Here is a 20305-nt window from a genome sequence, read left to right on the forward strand (position 1 = left end):
ACACACACACACACACACACACACACACACACAGGGGCGATGCAACTAGCTTGTATCGCCGCCATGTCACCGCCTCCCTCGGCCTGACGACACACTCTTCGCCAGCCAAATTGGACGAGGCGGTCATAGAGCTCATTTCTCCCGCATTAGCTCCACTAATACACACTAAATAGAGATCTCAGTGCAGGGACGGACAAAAAATGGGCGCTCAGGAGGCGAAGGGGGCCAGCCAGGGTGCCACCCCGTGCCAACTCTCCCTCACACGGAGACGTGCCCCTCCTTCACGATTGGCACACCTGCGGCCCGTATCATCACCTCAGCACGTGAGACACCATTAAACGGTAGAGAAATGGAAGTGAAGTTGTTTAAAAAAAAAAAAAGACTGACTATAGTTCACTTAAACCTGAAATAGTGAATTGCTGAGCCGATTTGCTAACGAAAAACAGCAACAACTTGCCAGTTTCAAGTGTAGCGTCTTGGAGCTCATGGCTTCCTTGCCAGAATGAAAGTCTTAACAGCGAGTGGCCTGCTAACCAAAACAGCAGCCCTTCCTGTATATTCCTAGGGAGCCAATTTGCCATCGGAAGAGTTCGGTGTGGAAGAACATAAATCTCTCTCGGTGATCTCACCACCCCAAAAATCTTCCCAGAAGAGCACAAAATGGCGGAATAACTCTTGAATTCCACGACACCCCTCCTCCCTCCCGAATTCACAGTAAGGTAAGGTCACTTGCCCTTTTTTTCCAGAGCTTTTCCCCTCAAATGGGTCAACGAAAACAAAACGCCGACCGAGGCTTCCGCATGGCATCATTGGATCCAATTAGGTAAATAAATAAACAATATGCCTTCTGCTCGGGCGGCCTTAATGCGCTTCTAATGCATTCTCCCAAACCTCCCCCCACCTCCACCCACCAGTGGCCCGCAGTGTGGCAGGCTGCACCTTCTCCACTTAATTGATGTAATTGTACGATAAGCCGCCTACAGTCTTATGCGGACGCTAAACTGATTAATCGCTTGTGTTAATATGATTTAATAGCGGGTGATCTGCTTAATGCGGTTAGCCATGCAATGCATATACTATCCATAATAAGGGTGACCTGTGTAATAATAAAGACCTTAGTTTAAAGGAGGTTCAGTCGAACATTTTTTTTTTTTTGGGTGCTCCACCATTTTATTTGATTGTACACTGTAAACCCGAATGTTCAAATTAATTAAAAGATTTGAGTACAGCTTACTTAATAAAATAAGTTTTGAAAACTGACATTTATAAGTAACATAGAAACAATTGAGTTGCTCTAACTGAAAGCTTCTGAGTGACCATCTCAAAAAATATAAGTTGGACCTAATCGAAACCTTGAAGTTCAGAGAACGAGAACTTTTGAGTTCACAAACTCAAAAAAAAGTGAGGCAATTAGAGATTGTTCCGTTCACTTCATAAATAAAATTTTGAAAACTAACATTTATAAGTAAGTAGCATAGAACAATTGAGTTGCTCTAACTGAAAGTTTTTGAGTAACTATATCAAAAAATATAAGTTGAACCTAATCGAAACACTGAAGTTCAGAGAACGAGAACTTTTGAGTTCACCAACTCCCAAAAAAAAAAAAAGAGGCAATTTATTGCCTCACTTTTTTTGAGTTCTGCTCACTAATTCGGGTTTACAGTGTAGGTTTATGTGTGTGTGTGTGTTTTGTTTTGTTTTTCTGCTGCCTTTGTGCGCACTAGTGTGGCGACAGATGGCGAAGCCCTCCTATTCCTCCTCCTCACTCTCTTGCTCTCCGTCTATGTCTCTCCATCCCTCTCGCTCCACCCCTCCAGGGAGGCCAGATCCCTCCGAATGCGGGCGCATGTCAATCAGCCGACCCCTCATGTGATGGCTCTTGCCAGTGACGTGCAGCCATATGGGCGCTGGCATCGCAGCCTTATAGCTGCTACGTAACCTTCCTCTCTTCTCTCTCTTTCTCTCCCTCATTCTCTCTCTTTCTTGTGCTCACCCTTTCTCGCGGAGGGGGCGGAGGAAGGGGGGCCGAGGCACCCAGTGAAGGAAGAGCCCGCGCGCCGTATGCACCTGCACGCCGACGCGGAGCGACCATGCCGCTCCGGTCCCTGAAGATGGTGGTCTGAAAGAAAAAAAAGAAAAAAAAAAAGCGACCCCACCCCTTCCTTTTTTTCTTGGCTACTGGGCCCCCACCCCCTCCCCTCCCATCCCGCGAGAAGAGCTCAAGCGCAGGTGAGTTTGCGAGCGAACGCCGGGGAGAGACAATATTGCGTTTTACGGATGCTCTCGAACGCACCTTTTTTGGGGGGAATCAATGGAATCAATTCGCGTGCGTTCAACGTGTTTTGTGCGGATGGATACTAGCTGAATCGCCACTTCTCTCTAATGACATCAGGTTAATTCATGTCGATGGGTAAGCGATGTTGTTTTTCTCTAAAATGACGGACTGCTTTTGTCGTTCATTTAATAAACACCCAGCACGCGTTACGTTCCGTCTGGATGCGTTTTAAATGGGCAGTTTTCGATTAGAACAAGGCTCCGGCTAATTAATACGGACTCAGTATGCAGTGAAATTTACAGATTTGATGATTTACAAATCATGTTTTCGTTTGTTGACATGATTTGTAAATGAATCTATCAAACGTCATTAACGTTCATATCAACGCAATAGTTTTGATTGTGAAATGATAGATTTTTCTCTGACAATGTATTTGCATCGTTCACCGGCTCCTTGAAAGTACACCCACGTCTCGGGTCCTTCATTAAATCACAGCCCACGGCCCACTATTATATATTTCACGAGCCCTAAAAGCCCGACAAGCATGTGTCCATCTGTAAAGGCGTACGCATGCGTGCAGTGAAATCAATTTCATGTTTTTGCATGCTTGGCCTGTTAATTGTTTTTGCTTCTAATTGCCGCGACGAAAACAGACGCGAGTGTGTGGTTTTAAAAGTAGATTTTGCCCCTGGCGTGCTCACACACACACACACACACACACACACTTACACACACACACACACACGTAAAGATAATTACCCAAAAGTGTTCGACCGCCTTACATTTTTGCAGAGCTGTAAAATACATTTTTTGGAATCAATTAATCATATGGTGAAGGCTAAATTGTAACACTGTTATTTATTTTATGCATTTTCTTGCTGAGGTCAGTGGGCCCGTTTTTAAGTTAAAAACAAATGGCCTTTGTATTTCCTTCTACTTCTATATTTGCGAAATATTTTTTTAAATGTACATTGTATGTTAAAGGGGGGTGTAATGTAAAAATATCCAATTTATACACTTTTGGGGGGGAGAGGCAGACTATTACGTTATCCGTGGGTCACACACCCTTTTTTGGGTTTCCTTTCCAATTTCAATACTTCATATTATCCAAATGGCAAAAAAATAGATTGCAAAATCAACATTGAAAATCTAAAATTTTATGTAAAACGCGTTGCTTTTATACCACGTGATTTTTCAATATTCACAAAATGTGTACCAAAAAAAAAAAAAACAGAACAGGAAGGTTCACAATTTAAAAACAAGATGAAAATTAAAGCACTGAAATTATTTTTGCTTATTGTGATTACATTATTGATTTGTTTTAATTCAATAATGTAATTTTGCAGCATGAATGTAATATTTAGAGTCATTTTACAGGAGGCAATACACCCAATTAGATTAGGATTTTCATTTTTTGGTGTGGGGGGGGGGTGGTGGTGGTCCTTCTGTCGTCCTGTGACAAGATGTGTTCGGGATGAATAGTGTTGGAATGCAGCCAGGAGTGGATGTGGGCGGCCCGGCCTCCCTCTTCCCTTTCTCACCCCCTCATGGGACCTGTAGTGTGCCCCCTTTACCCCCACCCCGCTCCCCACTTGCCCCCACTCTTACCAGAGTACAATGTGTAAAAACAAATACTTAATTTACGGTGTGTCTCAAATATGGACTCGGTTTTGAAAATAGCATTTCCCGCATATCGCAACAAAGAAATAAGAGTTTACAGAACGGTTGTCCCTCGCAATGCCTCCCACCCCCTTCCAATTTAAAGATATAAGTAAAAACAGCTCGGCAAATTGTGCTGGAGGAAACAACTTGCTTGCTTTGTTGTGCGAACATTGTAGCCCCAAATGTCAACAATTTATACTTTAAAGTTGTTCCATATTAAATTACTGCAGACATAAAAATACATCAATGCTGCTGGAGAGCCAAGATCGCAAATTGAAGAATCTGCTTCAAACATAGCTCTGATGCCAGCGAAGGTGCACCTGTCGTAATGGTGGAGCTCAGGGAATCTGTCATCTTCTTCTGCTTTGGAAAACTTGCCTTCCTCTGTGATGTGTTGTACTTCCGGATAGCACCTTCTAGTTTTCTTTCAGCAAAACGTAATTGTACATTTGCCATTTGCACCTGAAAAAGAAAAACAGAAAAAAATGGGCAGTCAGGGAGTGAGCATATTTGCAGAATACCCACCCCCCCTTTAAACCCACAAATAATTCAAAATGTCGCCCCTGAAACTTATTTTTTAATTGCTTATATTGACAATTGACAAAAATGTACACTTTCGGTGAAGACTCTCCATAACAACCCAGCCTAAACATAGCCCCCCCCCCCCGCCCCAACATACAAAGATTGTCTCACAGTCGAGATGCATCATTTCAACATAGTTCCCTGGAAAAACTCATAATTTCCTATTTCAATGACACTTTGGCGCCACCTTGTGGCATTTGGGGGCATTTCACAAAGTGCTGAAATACCGAAGGTGATTTAGTGGCTAACAGGAAAAGTTAAAAATTCGCAATTAGTTAAATGCAAATGTACAATGAATTATTGTCGTGTGAATCAGAAACAAAAATGTCTGATGCATTCAAGGTAGGAATGAAGTATTTTTAAAAATTATTGCGATCTTTTTTTTCCCTTGGTATTGCGATTACGATTTAATAGCTTGTGTTCCTTTTCCCTTCTCTCCCAGAGGCAAAATGTTGACAAGGCTTTTCAACGATCCCTCACTGCTCCCCGACGTGCAGAAATATTCGGGCTGGGCGGACGACAGCGACGACGAAAAGATCAAAGAGGACGACGGCGACACGCGGGATAACATGGACGCCTCCTCCGAACTGCGGGGCGGGAGCCGGACGCACTCTGAGCACGCCGGCGAGGATGAGGACGATGAGGATGAGGACGATGGTGCCGAGGACGATGAGTGCGACGGTGACGACACGGAGGGCGAGCGCCCCAAGAAGCGGGGCCCCAAGAAGCGCAAGATGACGCAGGCCCGCATCGAGCGCTCCAAGATGCGCCGCATCAAGGCTAACGCCCGCGAGCGCACCCGCATGCACGACCTCAATTCGGCGCTGGACAACCTGCGCAAGGTGGTGCCTTGCTACTCCAAGACGCAGAAACTCTCCAAAATCGAGACGCTGCGCCTGGCCAAGAACTACATCTGGGCCTTGTCGGAGATCCTGCGCTCGGGCAAGCGGCCGGACCTGGTGTCCTATGTCCAGACCTTGTGCAAGGGTCTCTCGCAGCCCACCACCAACCTGGTGGCCGGCTGCCTGCAGCTCAACTCGCGAAACTTCCTGACCGAGCAGCAGTGTCCTGAGGGGGCGCGCTACGGCTCGGGCTCCTTCGCCATGCACTCGTACCCATACCAGTGCGCCCGACTGTCCAGCCCGCACTGCCGCCAGGGCTCGAACTCGCACCCGCTAGGCTCGCATGGCTACTGCCCCGCGTACGACTCGGCTTATGGCGGCGGCGGCGGCTCCCCGGAGTACAACAGCCCCGAGTATGAGGGGCCCCTCAGCCCGCCGCTGTGTGTCAACGGGAACTTTGCCCTCAAGCACCAAGGCGCGGCGTCACCCGACCACGACAAGGCGTACCACTACTCTATGCACTACTCGGGCCTGCCCGGCTCCAGGGCCGGCGGGGGCGGCGCCCACAACCTGGTGTTCGGCTCCTCGGGGGCACGCGGCGCCATTCATTCGGAAAACGTTCTGCCTTACCACGACATGCACTTGCACCACGAGCGCGCGCCCGCCTACGACGAACTTAATGCCTTTTTCCACAACTAAACCCGAGCGATAGAGCGCCCCCTTGCTGCCCACAATCTTAACTCACGCTTCATTAATTTGACTTTTTTTCTTTTCTTGTTGTTTGGAATCGTCAGGGAAATGATTCGTGAAAACATGCGCCACCACTCGACACGGAGATGTGTAATGTGCACTTTTATTTTCAAACGAGATGTAAAACGATTAATCGACGACCAATCGAATATCCGATTAATCGTTATTTTAAAAGGATTCGATTACTCGTTTAGATGGCTTTTTTTTATTTAAAATTGTCCTGATGCCCAGAATTTTCGCCTCTCAACGGTAAACATTCTGAGATTTCTGTACACTGTAACAAATGAAACTTGTATTTCTTATATGTTTCGAAACAAGTTGGAATAACTTAAAAATACAAATTATTGACGTTTATGACAACAATGTTAGCACATCAAAGCAAGCACATTGTGCTGAGTTGTTTTACCTTTCACAACCGTTCTGTAAACTTTCATATTTTTGTTATTAAATGCAGGAAAGCCAATTTTCACAAAAGTAAAACTTCATCAAAATTAAAAAATATTTTGCTGAGTTGGCCATCTTAAAATCGTATTGAAGTTTGTTGCCTTGAAATTTTGAGTTCACGCAGGTATTTTTTTTTTTTGAGTTTTTTGAATAGGCAGTGATAGTCTATTAGCTTTGTGTTGAATCAAAACGAAACATTTGCCTTTACTTTGGACAAAAGTGATCGACATTTTTGCCGACTTTCTGAATCATTACAGACCAAAATAAAAGGCCACACTTTTAATCACAAACAGGACATTACTTGAAGTCGAAAGTGCACAAGTTAATTCGGATTCAGTTATTGGTTTGGTTTTTATACTTTTTTTTCCCCAAGTCATTGATTAATCAAGAGAATAATCGATGATAAAAATAATCAAGAGCTGCAGCCCCGTTTCAAAGAGAAATAAAATACTTTGTATTTGTGTTGGTGATCGTTTATATTGTTTATTTGCCACTTGGCCACTGGAGAATCGTACACTACATGAATATTTGCAGGAGGTGATGTGTGATTTTTTTAATTCCCTTTTCTTTCATGTTCATTAAATGATCAAACAGCTTTGAGGGCTGTTTTTTTTTCTTTCCTTTGCTCAAATCTGTTATTTGGCATCTATGCAAAAGCAGACACACAAAAAAAAAATCGTTTCCTCATTTCTCCTCCTGTCGTTTATTCTTGATCCTTCTTGAACTGACCCGTTACACCCAATCTTTCCCATTTTCACTTCAGAAATTATTTATTATTGCTGCTGCACGTCTATTTATTATTGTGTTCCCCCCTATTGTTGAAATGTATCGTGAATGGAAATGAAGGGATCCTCCGTGTGCTTATTTATTAATTTTCCCATCCAGTCTTTAAACTTTGTATTCAACCAAACTGTGTGGCATAAGAAAAAAAAAATACAATAAAATGATCAACTATGAGCTTGCGCAACTTGATTTATTGCCGTTATTGCTCACTCGCATCATATTTCCCCTCACTTCGATCAGATTTTTAATGAAGCGATTCGTGCATGAGACCCTCCTTCCCCCGCGTTGGCATTGTTCTGCTCCCCGCGCGAGGTAACTCGGCGCCAAAAGTGAGCGAGATCGTCACGCGTGCCAGATATCGTAATATTTTACAAAACAGTCGTTTAAAAATACAAATCTGCGTGTGCCCGCGCGCACGCGTCTTATTTCACGCGGAAAAAAATCATGGTGGATTTACAAAGGGGCTCATTTATAGTGGCCAGTGATGCGTTCAAGGTCAACCGGGTAATTTGGAAAACAAACGCATATTTTTTCTGTAATATTTTCGATGTATGTCACATGCGTTATTTTAAGATTGTGTTGTTGGTTAATTAAATTCCGCCATTTTGTGTAGGCCTATACTTTTTTTTTTTAACTTTCAATGAGCATTATTAAATTTCAACGATCGGAACAAAAAGAAGCAGTGGTTACATTTCACAAATATAACATCGATTTTGGAATTTTCATTGATTTACAATAATTTACAAGTTCAGAAAACGTCACTGGAGAAGCCAACCTTCTACTGTATCATCACACACACACAAAAACACACACACAAAACACAAAATATAATAGACAATCTGGTGCATCCGTTGCCACGTCAACTGGGTTTGGACCGGTGCCTCAGGACCCATATGTCGCCCCTCCCTGCAAAAAAAATAAAATAAAAGTGCCGTTTCATCGTGACCACCCGCGAATTGAATGGAGTACGGCCTTACAAAGGCCCGCTTCGATCCTTTGAACGCAGCAAACTCACCTTTGCGGTTGTGCAACTAGCGCCGATTTTAAAACATTATTAGGCAAAACTGTCAAATTTATCCCTAATTTTATTTGATGCATTTTATTCTATTTTTGCACATCAACTACATGCATTTCATTTTAATCCCGGAAATGTTCATTACAAGGCCTCCCCCCTCCCCACATAAAACAAAATGCATACGTTCTATTTATATTGATGACAACGCAATATAGTTTGAACATTCTATATGGTAAATCGTTAAGGGCGAATAGGCGAGGAGGAATCACAACATTTCGATGCTGCCCTTTCATTGCCGCTGTTTTAAAAAAAAAAGATTCCGCAAACATATAACGGTTATATTGCTTTTAATGTTGTTCAATTTTCTAGTTTAAATTGATATATTCCTGTTTTGTGCACGTCTAGGCCTTATTTGTGCGGAGAGGTACAGCCTTCGCAGTCCAGTGTGTGCGTGTGCGGGTGCGTGTGCGTGTGTGTGTGAGTGTGTGTGAGAGAGAGAGAGATCTAGGCAGTACACCGAGCCAAGTCCCTTAATGTTCCCCCGCAGTGGCAGCGGCGGTTCGCGGGCCAAAGCGGGAGTGCTAGGAGGGGGGTTCCATCATCCATGTCTCCTTGCAGAATTTTTTTTTTGGGGGGGGGGGGGAGATAAGCATCTGTTCATTATCCAACAGCGAGTGCACATGCGGCATTTAGAAATATTCCGATTTGTATTTTCATCCTGCACACTGAAGTCTTGTTTCCACGTATTTTCTATTTTTATATTTCCACCCCACAGTATCACAAGCACAAGTCTTTCTTTCTTCTTCTTTTTGATTTTGCTGCATGTTGTTTTTTTTTCCTCTCGTGAATAAACTCTAGCTTAAAGTTGCAGTGACACCGTGCGTGTGTGTGTGTGTGTGTGTGTGTGTGTGTGTGTGTGTGTGTGTGTGTGTGTGAGTGATCTCGCTGTTTAAATTATCATGTACCGTGCAGCCGGCCCACTCTCTTTCTCACTCAAACTTGAGAGTGTGTTTGTCCGACATGGCCATGAGCAAAATGTCACAAGTACAATGGTGTGAAGTCCAATTAGCCACCAGAAGACCAGATAATTAATAAATAAATACATACAAGTGTGTGTGTGTGTGTGTGTGTGTGTGTGTGTGTGTGTGTGTGTGTGTGTGTGCTCTTCTGCAATATTCTTAGTAAGAACAATGAAGTATAGTAAGGATGGAATGAATAATAAAAATACAGTGGTAACTTGAAATCCAAGTTGAATTTGTTCTGGGGAGCTCAAAAAGCATCTCAAATCATCTTTTGCCATCAAGAAGAATGGAAATGCCATGAATCCATTCTAGCCCCCCCCCCAAAAAAAAAACAACAACAACAAAATAACAAACCAGAATGGCATCTTGTATCTTGAAAATTTCAATTGAGTCACCCGTATCTCAAGACTAAAAACAGTTAGGTCAAGAAAAACCTCAACTGGCTCAAAGAGGGACTCACCCAACTTTTTGGGTTATGTGTTTCGCCCATCCCAAAATTGGGTCAAATAGATCACCAATATTTTTGGTTGTTTTGTTTAGTACAATCCCATTTTTGGTGTTAATTTGTGAGTTATTCATTTAATCCCAAAAGTGGGGTCAATTCCTTTTTTGACCCAATTTGGGTTATTTTTGAACCAACCGTTTTTGGTGGCACCACTGTCGACTTGCATATTAGCAATATGTCAAGGACCCCCCCCCCAAAAAAAAATGCACCAATAAATAAAGAGGGGGAAAAAAGTGCACAAACTGATGATGAGGAGGATGATGATGCAGATGACATTCCGCAACATCTGCGTGTTTGCGCACACTCAAGTGAAGAAGAAGAAGATGAAGAGCTGAGGGTCCTGCTCCAGGGAGAGATTCCAGGACGGGGAGGGGGTGAAGGGGGTCTTTTTGGCGGGTGGCCAGGAACATTGGGGGGAGGCGGAGGGGCAACATCTGGCAGATGTGCATGCACGAGGGCAACCAAAACGGTCTTTTCATTTCTTGACGAATGAGCACCTTGCTCTTCATCCTCGTCCTCATCCTCACGGAATGCAGTGTGACGTGGAGGTGTGGGGTCAGTGCAGGGGTGGGGGCGTCTGGCCTCAGTTTAGGAGGTTAAGTAGGAGCGTGCACAGGGACACAACTGGATGAGATGGCTGGGTGAGGGGCGGGCTTTGGTTGCTGGTCTGCACAGATGGCGTGCGCGTGGGTCCGTTATGATAGGTTTGGATGATGCCCTCGTGGTCACATGGGCAGCAGTAATTGGCCTCCATATTGACCAGTTTGCAGTGCTGGGGGGAAGGAGGGATTGCGGGGGGACGCTCTCCCAGCTGGACCTGTCACACGGCATTGAGCATACCCCACTGATCATCCCCCTACACTCTGCCTCGAACCCTTCTCCCAAACCCTACCTACGCTTCGCCTACTTTGTCTCCCCACTTCATTGACTGCAATGGTCATAGGTCATTTCCAGTCTCCCGCTTCTGAGAGCCAGTTCATGCCCCTGACCAGCACTTCCTAAACTCTCAATCATTTCCTCCTGACCATCACTTTTTACCATCTCGCTTCCTGCCCATCACTTCCTGTTATGTTTTTTACTTCCTGATTCAAGTATCATTTCAAGGGGTACAATACATTAGATATTGCAGCACAAACAAAACTCAGATTAATAGTACTTGTGAAATAAGAATTAAAGAGAATAACTCGTCAACATAAAGGGGGCAAAATTATTGTCAGCTGCAGACCGGAAACGATGCCGACACCGAATGTTGTGCTATCGTGGCTGACAGGCTGCAGAGAGAAAAAGGTTTTAGATGTCGTCTGAATTTTTATGCATTGTGGTGAAAGTGGTGAAAATAGTGTGACAACAAATCCATTAACACTCTTGAACACTCGTCTCTCACGTGTTGTAAAATGAAATACCGTGCTTTCGTAAAATGGAACCCAGAGACAACAAATACAATGAAAACAGCAAGGGCCGCAAAATTGAGCCCTGTGGAACACCATACAACATTGAGGTCGAGCGGGAATCATTCTTCACATATTACTTTCTGATTTGACCGTTACTTGTGGAGAGGAACAATTTGGTTAGGATGACCATGAACTAAAAAACATTACACTGTGGTCAAAACAAGAAAAAACTGACTGTCTTTGGACAAGTGTCTGACCAATTAACATGACTAATATTGACTCATACTAGTAAAAATAGTTGCAACCCTGTATGACTTACTAATTTAACAAATACACTGAGGCCTATTGAAATGACTTTTTTTTAACAGTGTGGGTACCAAACAGACCTCTCTTGATGTATCTGACCAAGTTTTAGCATGCTATCACCCTCCCACCTGGCATCAATGTGTACGTGTGTGTGTGTGTGTGTGTGTGTGTGTGTGTGTGTGTGTGTGTGTGTGTTTTGCCGCGTGATGCCCGACTGCGAGGGAGTTAGCACTGGAGAGCGCCTCTCATCTCAGACTTGGCAGGGGAGGGTCTCCGGGTACGAGGAGAACAATGGTCTTTCCTTGGCTGCTGTCAGCCAGCAAACACACTACGCTGGCACACGCTCAATGGCGGGGCGGGAAAAAAAAAAAAAGAGCGGGATGTTGACAAGTGGGATGGATGGGCACGCATGCACAGACGCACGCGGGCGCACACACATACACACACACACACGTAAATACGCGTGGCATCAAAATGGGCACGGATGGCAACAAGGGATATTGCGCGATGTCATGAATGCCGCGTGTAAAAATGACTGGCGCGATAGAACAATAAAATGGGTGACGTCACATGAGAGTTCGGCTCAGCAAGCATCTAAAACACGGGTGGGCAAAATAAATTAGTCGTAAGCTGACCATCCTGTCATATTTTTTGCATTCATTTGGCTGTTAATTCCTAAAATATATTGTATTCGTTCATTGTTTGTCATTTATGGCCTTTTCTCTACTAATTTGTCAATTTTTTTTATTGTAAATATTGAAATATTAACACGTATAAACATTTGATTAAATTATATTCAATATAAATATGGCATTTAAAAGACGATTTATTATTTGACATCCACATTTCTACCAAGTGTAAATGTTTTGAGTTGCCAAACAAAAAAAAAAAAAAGATCATCACTATAACATCACTAAGGAAACGAAGACGCTCGCTCACACAGTTCTCCAGGTAAGAGGCGAACTCGTCTTGCTTCAAGCTCTTCATTCGCCACTCCGAGTTGAACTTGACCGCAAAAATGACATAGAACGAGTGCTTTGAATTGCAAATGTGGTCACAGAATGAATTCCAAGTCGCATCTCAAGGCAGCCCCGGAACTTCATGTTAAGAAAATGCGCTTTATGCTAGCACATAATATAAAATGTCATACACTGGCTAACGGAAATTAGCATCGAAAAGCACTACTTTGAAAACGAACAGAGCAAGCAGCAAAACATACAAATATAAATGCATTTTTTTTTTTTTGGTCAATATTGTGATTGCGATTTAAAATGCGATTATTTTTTTGCTCGCACGGTGAAAGCTTTGACGTTAATCACAGATTATTGGAACAAATCCACTCTGATTTTAACATTCCGTATGTGAAAAAAAAAGAATAAATCAGTGGACCTTCGTGGTTCCACTGTATTTTCTTCAAGGCGAGAACCGCGTGTGCACCTTATGCGTGAGCGAGGATGAGGAGGAGGAGAGACAGGACATGAGGTTCAAATATGTACGCGTGTGCGTTGTGGGGGTGGGGGGGTTAAATTCTGTGACATCTGTTCATTACAACTAGAGTGTGTTTATTTTTATACAGCCACAAGCAGCGAGCTCGACTGGCACCGCTGGTTAATGTACCAGCCTCACACTGCCAATGAAATATTCACCAGCAGGCAGAAGGGGATGAAGAAAAAAAAGGAAGAAATAAAAGCCAGGAGAGGACAAAAGGCAGAAAAAACAGAAAACAAAAGATGTGTAGCTAATGCGGCGCTGTTCTTGACACATGCAAAGCCTCCATTTTCGTGCAATTATAAAAGAAGTCTGTCAGCAATCGCAAAAAACAAAAACAAAAAAAAAAAACATACAAATATAAATGCATTTTTTTTTTTTTTGGTCAATATTGTGATTGCGATTTAAAATGCGATTATTTTTTTGCTCGCACGGTGAAAGCTTTGACGTTAATCACAGATTATTGGAACAAATCCACTCTGATTTTAACATTCCGTATGTGAAAAAAAAAGAATAAATCAGTGGACCTTCGTGGTTCCACTGTATTTTCTTCAAGGCGAGAACCGCGTGTGCACCTTATGCGTGAGCGAGGATGAGGAGGAGGAGAGACAGGACATGAGGTTCAAATATGTACGCGTGTGATTCACCAGCAGGCAGAAGGGGATGAAGAAAAAAAAGGAAGAAATAAAAGCCAGGAGAGGACAAAAGGCAGAAAAAACAGAAAACAAAAGATGTGTAGCTAATGCGGCGCTGTTCTTGACACGTGCAAAGCCTCCATTTTCGTGCAATTATAAAAGAAGTCTGTCAGCAATCGCAAAAAACAAAAACAAAAAAAAAAAACCAAAACCTGACGGTTTCCAAAATAACATTTCATCCCAATTCGATGTTACGCTGAAAAGACGTCAAGTGAAATAATTTGTCATATTGTTGTTGAGATTTCACATGCGGATTCCCATTACGTCCCTATTGCTGATCGTTTAAATTGTCTTTTACATTTGAATGGCGACTTTCACATATGGGCGGCCCTGTGGTCCAGTGGTTAGCACATGGCCAAAAATGTATTTTTTATTTATATATTCCATAATTTACACGTGACGTTTCTTGAAGAAAAAAAAAACATGAACATTGTGAACGCCTCCCCCTCACGCCCCCATTGAAGTAGCAGCAGAGAATAAATCCAATCATCATGACCCAGCACACTTTACCATTAACAACCCCGCCCCCGCCGCCAATGACCGCCCACCCCCCCCAAACCCACTCAGCCCCAACTACCGACGCTCCCGCGGGACGGCCTGCTCTGGAATGCTGCTCATGGGGAAGAATCTGGCTGCAGGCGCTCAATATGTCACATGTGTCTGCGCGGGGAGGGGAGGAGCCCTACGACGGGTTTCGGGGTGGTGCAGTGGGGCGCTGGCAGGTCGGCGTGTTGGAGTGCGACAGATTAAAGGTTTAAAGGGTTGTGATTAACAGGCTCAGGACACTCGGGGCTGGGGGTGGGTGGGGGGGATTAGGGGGGCATTAAGAGCTCCTGTGCATCTGTACATTAGATATTCATTAGAGTGTGCTTGGCCTCAACCATGGGTTGGAACTCGCCTACTCCTTCATGACATGCACGATCGGCGCTTTCTAATCATTTCAAAAGTCTTCCATTGAACCCAAAGTCAACTAAACCCTGTTCGATCGAAGATTGTTCGATGAACTCAGCTGGACTTCAAGTAAACTTGACCTAAACTAAACTCATTATTTTCCGAACTTCATTTCTCTGGCTTGTGTCCATTTCCGTCTTTTAAACTGTTGCTGCTAACCGGAGGTGGATATTCCACCATAGTTTCAGCAAAGCTCTTGAAGCCCAAGGAAATAGGTCAGCGCAAAGGGGGGGGGGGTCGGGGGGGGTGTTGATGACTGGCTATGAGTTTGCCCGCGAGTGCACAAAAAAAAATGACTGACACTTCATCTGTCACGCCTTCTGTCCCTAATTGGTTGTTTGTCCTCGGGTTGGTGGTACATTAAAAAATAAAATAAAATCAGTTTAAGAGTTCTACATGATGAGGCCAGAAAAGAGCGATTTTTTTTCAACAGATTATTTTGCTGATATATTACTGTCTGGTTTATAATGACACTTTGAAAGGGCGGATTTTTTTGCCACTTGCTGTCGACTGAAAATGACATCACAGTTGCTCAGGCCAGGGTAAAGACCAATCATGGCTCACCTGTTTTGTGAATTTGGTCATGTGACGGTTGCAAGACGAGCCTTGATTCTAAGTGACCACTTTACAGGGTCTTTAATGTTCTGAGAACACGGAGCAAATCCCAGGCTGTGCTAATCTAAATCCATCCCGACTGTTGAATGAGGTGAAAACAGCAACGGGCTGCAAGGTTCAACGCGGCCCTTCACTCTTGAAATATCGTTCCATCAAAAGTTTGCCGCGGTTGGATTGTTGTGTTTGTTCCCGAAGTGCCAAGAAGAAGTAAATCCTTCCTCCTCCTTCCACCATCGTAGATTAAGGGATTAGCAGGCGAGGCGAGCGCTAAAGCCGGCTAATTCTCACCCGAGCACACAGCGCAGGGAGACGAGGCTAACGAGAGCCCCGCCGCCGCGAGACGCCGTCGGGCCCCGCGGAGCAGCTGTGCCACGGCGCTGGTATTTTGCTCTATTAGAACAAACACGTTTACAGGGCAAACTTTCTGCGACTCCAAACTTTTAATCTCGCTGTTATTTATGATTTCAACGTTGAGCACTTTGCTTTATGTATTTCTGTCCATTTCCTTCTCAAATTGTTTCTTTTATGTAATTCCCAGCTGCGTTTGTTGTTGACACGAGCTGTCGCGCATTCTGTTACATCGTGATTTGATTGGGTTTTGGTTTGTTTTTTTCCGTCAAATGTAATTAAATTAAGCTGCTTTTTTTGTGCCCTCGGCTTACAATATGCGTTAAAAAAAAGAAAAAAAAATTATATTTACAGCATGTTTGGTGATAATGCAATTGCCTCCTGTATGGGAGAGTCCAGTATAATGACACCAAATGCTACACTAAATAAAAGTTATTGTTTTTTTGTTTTTTTTTGTTCTGAGACAGTTGGCATTCATTGAACCCTTTCAGGGACAGCGGTTACGACAGTGGACGGTTTATCAGGTTACAGGTTATCATTATTTGTGCATGAAAGGGTTAATGAAAGAAGGCAAGGAAATGGTATCTTGAGGGGTGTTCTTCAGGCACAAGCTTTGGGTCAACCCCCCATTTTGTGCTTTTTTTTTCAGGGGTGGAAGGGGTTGCAAGTAAATTTTAAATAGGCAGTGAAGTGAAAAAAAAAAAAAAGTAGAGCGTAAATGTAGGTACCGGTTAGGCGACAGAACAAATAAAATGATAAAATAAGGTACCACTGTATGACGAAAACCTTTACTCAGTGTTCTTATTAACAAGGCAGTGCCTTGCACTTCATACTCCAAACCAGTAGGTTGCACATAGTACCAGAAAATTGGCCGTAGATCATGATAGTGAATGAAAACGAATAACATAACTAAAACCAAAATTGAAAGGTCCTTGAGAGAAGGAGGCAAGATTGTACAACGCAGAGGCAAGGAAATTTAGTTCACAAGGTCTTCAGCTTTGCCAAGAAATCGGATCATTTGGAGCAACTTGTCTACGCTAAATTTCCACACACGTCAGCATTTTAAAACAATATTTTAGCGACTGGAATTTTGACAAAGAGTGGAAATTTTGCCACGATTGGAAAAACGATGTGTCACCTACACGCGCACCCCATTGGCAGCGGACAATGTGGGGCTGGCAGAGGGGCTGCCTCGTGCCAGGGGGAATAAAGTGCCACATGGTGCCCTCTTATGAGAGGGAGTGGGGGCCGAGCCCTGGAGGCGGGGGGGTGGGCGGGGGGCGCTGCGGGGGCAGTGTACGTGTTTGTGCACATACACGTGCTGAATGTGCGCAAGATGCATCTTTGTGTTGTAAAATATGGAGATAAATGTGGCGCAGGGGGTGGGCAAAGTATGGCCCACGAGCCACTTAGAAGCACGCACAGTTCTGATATCCGGCGATATTTGTTGCGTTCGTTTTGCTGTTTTATTTCATTATCCATTTTAATAGGCTAAAATGAACCCCTCCAAAAAAAAAAAAATCAACAACATTAAAAGTGACTAAATGACAAATAGACAATACAATTTTAAAATGAAGATCAATTGTTTTGTTGTTAAAATAAACTAACCTTTTTTTTAATTGATATATTTTCAAAAATATATCAATAAAATTAAATTTGTCCCCCCCAAATATCTTTCAATAACTGCAATTAATTATAGCCAAATCAATCACTTGCTGTATGGCACCTGTCGATTCACATTGAGGATTTTTTTTTTTTTTTTTTTTGAAGGGGGGCTGTTTTTCTGGGATGTTTTTGCCATCTCCCCCCATTTTTCGTAAAACATTATAGTGAATGCTTGTCAACGTTTTTGTTTTTTTACACAAATGTTTTGGTTTTGTTGAAATCTAAAAATAATCCAATTTCAAAATGACAATAAATATTTTAAAAAGAAAAAAAAAAAGCATCAAGTTTGTTTTTTCCCCCCCTCATCTCGGAATAACCTGGCCTGACCCCCGTTTTCAAAACCAAATGTAGCACCTGAGCACCAAGTTTGCTCAGCCCCGATGTGAAGTATGAAACTGAATGTGTGTGAGCGTGCGTGTGTGCGGAAAAAGGTGGAGTACACCATGGGGGGAGTCCCACTTCCCTTCTGCATCTTAAATTCCTCAACATCTGTTCAAACCTTCTTGGGTTGCGATGTTTTTGTGCGTCTGCGTGTGTGCACGCTCGGCTGAAGGTGCTCCTTAATGAGACGCTGGTTCATTTTCTGCAACACATACAGGTGATGCCAGGTGCCCGAATGCAAACAAAGCAATCACCTCAAAAAGCTGCCACCAAGCTCCACGAAAAGTGTCAAACGTGGGTTTTCACAACAACTAGGTCAAACAATCGGCCCAGGAGTGCGGCCTCACTCGTCTGCATGCATACACTCGAGTGTTTTTGTGTATGTACTCGAGCACAGATTGGAAGATGTGGGTTAGCATTAGCATCCCACGTGCACGTGTGAATGCGAAATGACAACGGGAGATGAAATATTTACCGCCCGGTCTCTGGAGTGAGCGTGACGGGAGTTTTCCAGGCGAAAAAACAAACGGGCACGGCAGCTGCGCGAGCCTTTTGATGCCGTGTTTCGTCGCGTCGCTCTTCTGTCATGTTTACCAAAATTACGTTTTTTTTTTTTTTTTAAATTAGGCCGCGCTTGCTTTCCGCAAACAAAATATTAGCCGCGTTCAAGAACGCTTGTTGACAGCGCCATTCTGGGCTCTTAGAAGGAATCAAGAGCTTTACTTGTTTAGGCTTTCCTCAAAAGAAGAGAAACTACATTGTCTTTAAAATGATTTTTTTCAAGCTTTTATATATTATTAAATGTGTATTTTTTTGTGTAGATATGAAAGAACGAAAGAGGACGTATTTCAGCACAGTCTAGTTTTAGTTAAAAATGATTGAATGCCATCTGATGTAATCCTGCTTTTTATGCCTACAGAAAGTGATGGTGTATCAAAGTCTTAACAATAATCTGTTTGATGCAGCTCCACCAGTCTAATCACAGCATAATGATTAATACTGCATTTATGGTACTCGAGCACAGATTGGAAGATGTGGGTTAGCATTAGCATCCCACGTGCACGTGTGAATGCGAAATGACAACGGGAGATGAAATATTTACCGCCCGGTCTCTGGAGTGAGCGTGACGGGAGTTTTCCAGGCGAAAAAACAAACGGGCACGGCAGCTGCGCGAGCCTTTTGATGCCGTGTTTCGTCGCGTCGCTCTTCTGTCATGTTTACCAAAATTACGTTTTTTTTTTTTTTTTAAATTAGGCCGCGCTTGCTTTCCGCAAACAAAATATTAGCCGCGTTCAAGAACGCTTGTTGACAGCGCCATTCTGGGCTCTTAGAAGGAATCAAGAGCTTTACTTGTTTAGGCTTTCCTCAAAAGAAGAGAAACTACATTGTCTTTAAAATGATTTTTTTCAAGCTTTTATATATTATTAAATGTGTATTTTTTTGTGTAGATATGAAAGAACGAAAGAGGACGTATTTCAGCACAGTCTAGTTTTAGTTAAAAATGATTGAATGCCATCTGATGTAATCCTGCTTTTTATGCCTACAGAAAGTGATGGTGTATCAAAGTCTTAACAATAATCTGTTTGATGCAGCTCCACCAGTCTAATCACAGCATAATGATTAATACTGCATTTATGGAACACGAAACAAGCAGCAAAATCCTCCCGTTTTATCTATCTCAGGTGGCGGCCATTTTGTCACTTGCTCTGACATCGATATGTCAAAACAATGGATATTGTACACTTGCTAATCATACACTTACCGACCCTGATGCATTGGTTTTAGCGTACTGTGAATAGATTGAAGCTGAAAAATGTACGTGAGCCTTACGAGGCCCTTGGAAGAAAAAGTCTGGACACCCCTGGTCTAAAGTGTCAAGTGGACATACGTGGAAAACAATGATCTTGCTAACCCGGTGTCAGTCTTGCGCCACCTTGACGCCAGGCCTGCCAAACTTGTGTCACATCAGATCAGCTTGTCATGCTGTACGTGACCCGACGCCAGAGTCACGCTCCGGTAGGAGGCCATCTTCAGACACCGCATGGAAGGTCAAACCACGGCTTGTGACTTGGACTTGAAAGACAAGTGGGCGGCAGTTGTTGTCCTTCTTCCGCAATTAGCGGCACAATCCCGTTTATGAGCTCTAATCTGACAATGTCTAGCAGCCTCGTCTCCCGCTGAAGCCCCTCACCTCTGCCTCCCTGCTCTCTTTCCCCTGATGCCTGCTGGCACTTTGGGAGCGGTGCCCCTCCAATCCCTTCGCTCCCTCCTCCTCCTCTTCTGGATGCCAGCCGACGGCCCTCGCAGTGTGGCACGCCATCTGCTGCCGCCCGCCCCGGCAACCCATCCCACCCCTCCCCTTCATCACTGACTCTACTACACCACCGCCGCCGCCCCACCCCTCCACCCCAACCCCTGCAGACAGCCGCTACCCACAATCCTCCTCAGCCTCAGCGCATCGAACAGGAGGCTTTCGCACAGATCACTTCACCCCTTCGATGCCCCCGCCAGAGAGGAGGAAGACGGGGAAAGTGTGTGTGTGTGTGTGTGTGTGTGTGTGTGTGTGTGCGTGTGTGTGTGTGTGT

At 43.8% G+C, this 20305-nt stretch overlaps 1 protein-coding gene and 1 long non-coding RNA gene across 4 annotated transcripts in view; one reads left to right on the forward strand and one right to left on the reverse strand.

Moving 5' to 3' along the window:
- The first annotated feature begins 1616 nt into the window (after positions 1 to 1616).
- neurod2 (neuronal differentiation 2) lies at positions 1617 to 6685 on the forward strand. 2 transcript variants are annotated; one of them, XM_019897206.1, is made up of 2 exons: positions 1617 to 2410; positions 4962 to 6685. In XM_019897206.1, the coding sequence occupies exon 2, from the start codon at positions 4969 to 4971 to the stop codon at positions 6058 to 6060; it is 1092 nt and encodes a 363-aa protein (XP_019752765.1). In that variant the 5' UTR covers positions 1617 to 2410; positions 4962 to 4968; the 3' UTR covers positions 6061 to 6685. The 2 variants fall into 2 exon arrangements, with proteins under 2 accessions (XP_019752765.1, XP_019752754.1); XM_019897195.1 differs by having other exon boundaries at positions 1619 to 2229.
- LOC109532345 (uncharacterized) overlaps positions 4050 to 20305 on the reverse strand; it is a 27094-nt gene continuing 10838 nt past the window's right edge. For both annotated transcript variants that reach the window (XR_002171360.1, XR_002171361.1), the window contains one exon: positions 4050 to 4399. This is a non-coding gene — a long non-coding RNA (uncharacterized LOC109532345). The remainder of the gene's footprint in view (positions 4400 to 20305) is intronic.

The sequence above is a fragment of the Hippocampus comes genome, unplaced genomic scaffold (genome assembly GCF_001891065.2).
Source record: "Hippocampus comes isolate QL1 unplaced genomic scaffold, H_comes_QL1_v1.1 scaffold10, whole genome shotgun sequence".
NCBI classification, from domain to species: Eukaryota; Metazoa; Chordata; class Actinopteri; order Syngnathiformes; family Syngnathidae; genus Hippocampus; species Hippocampus comes.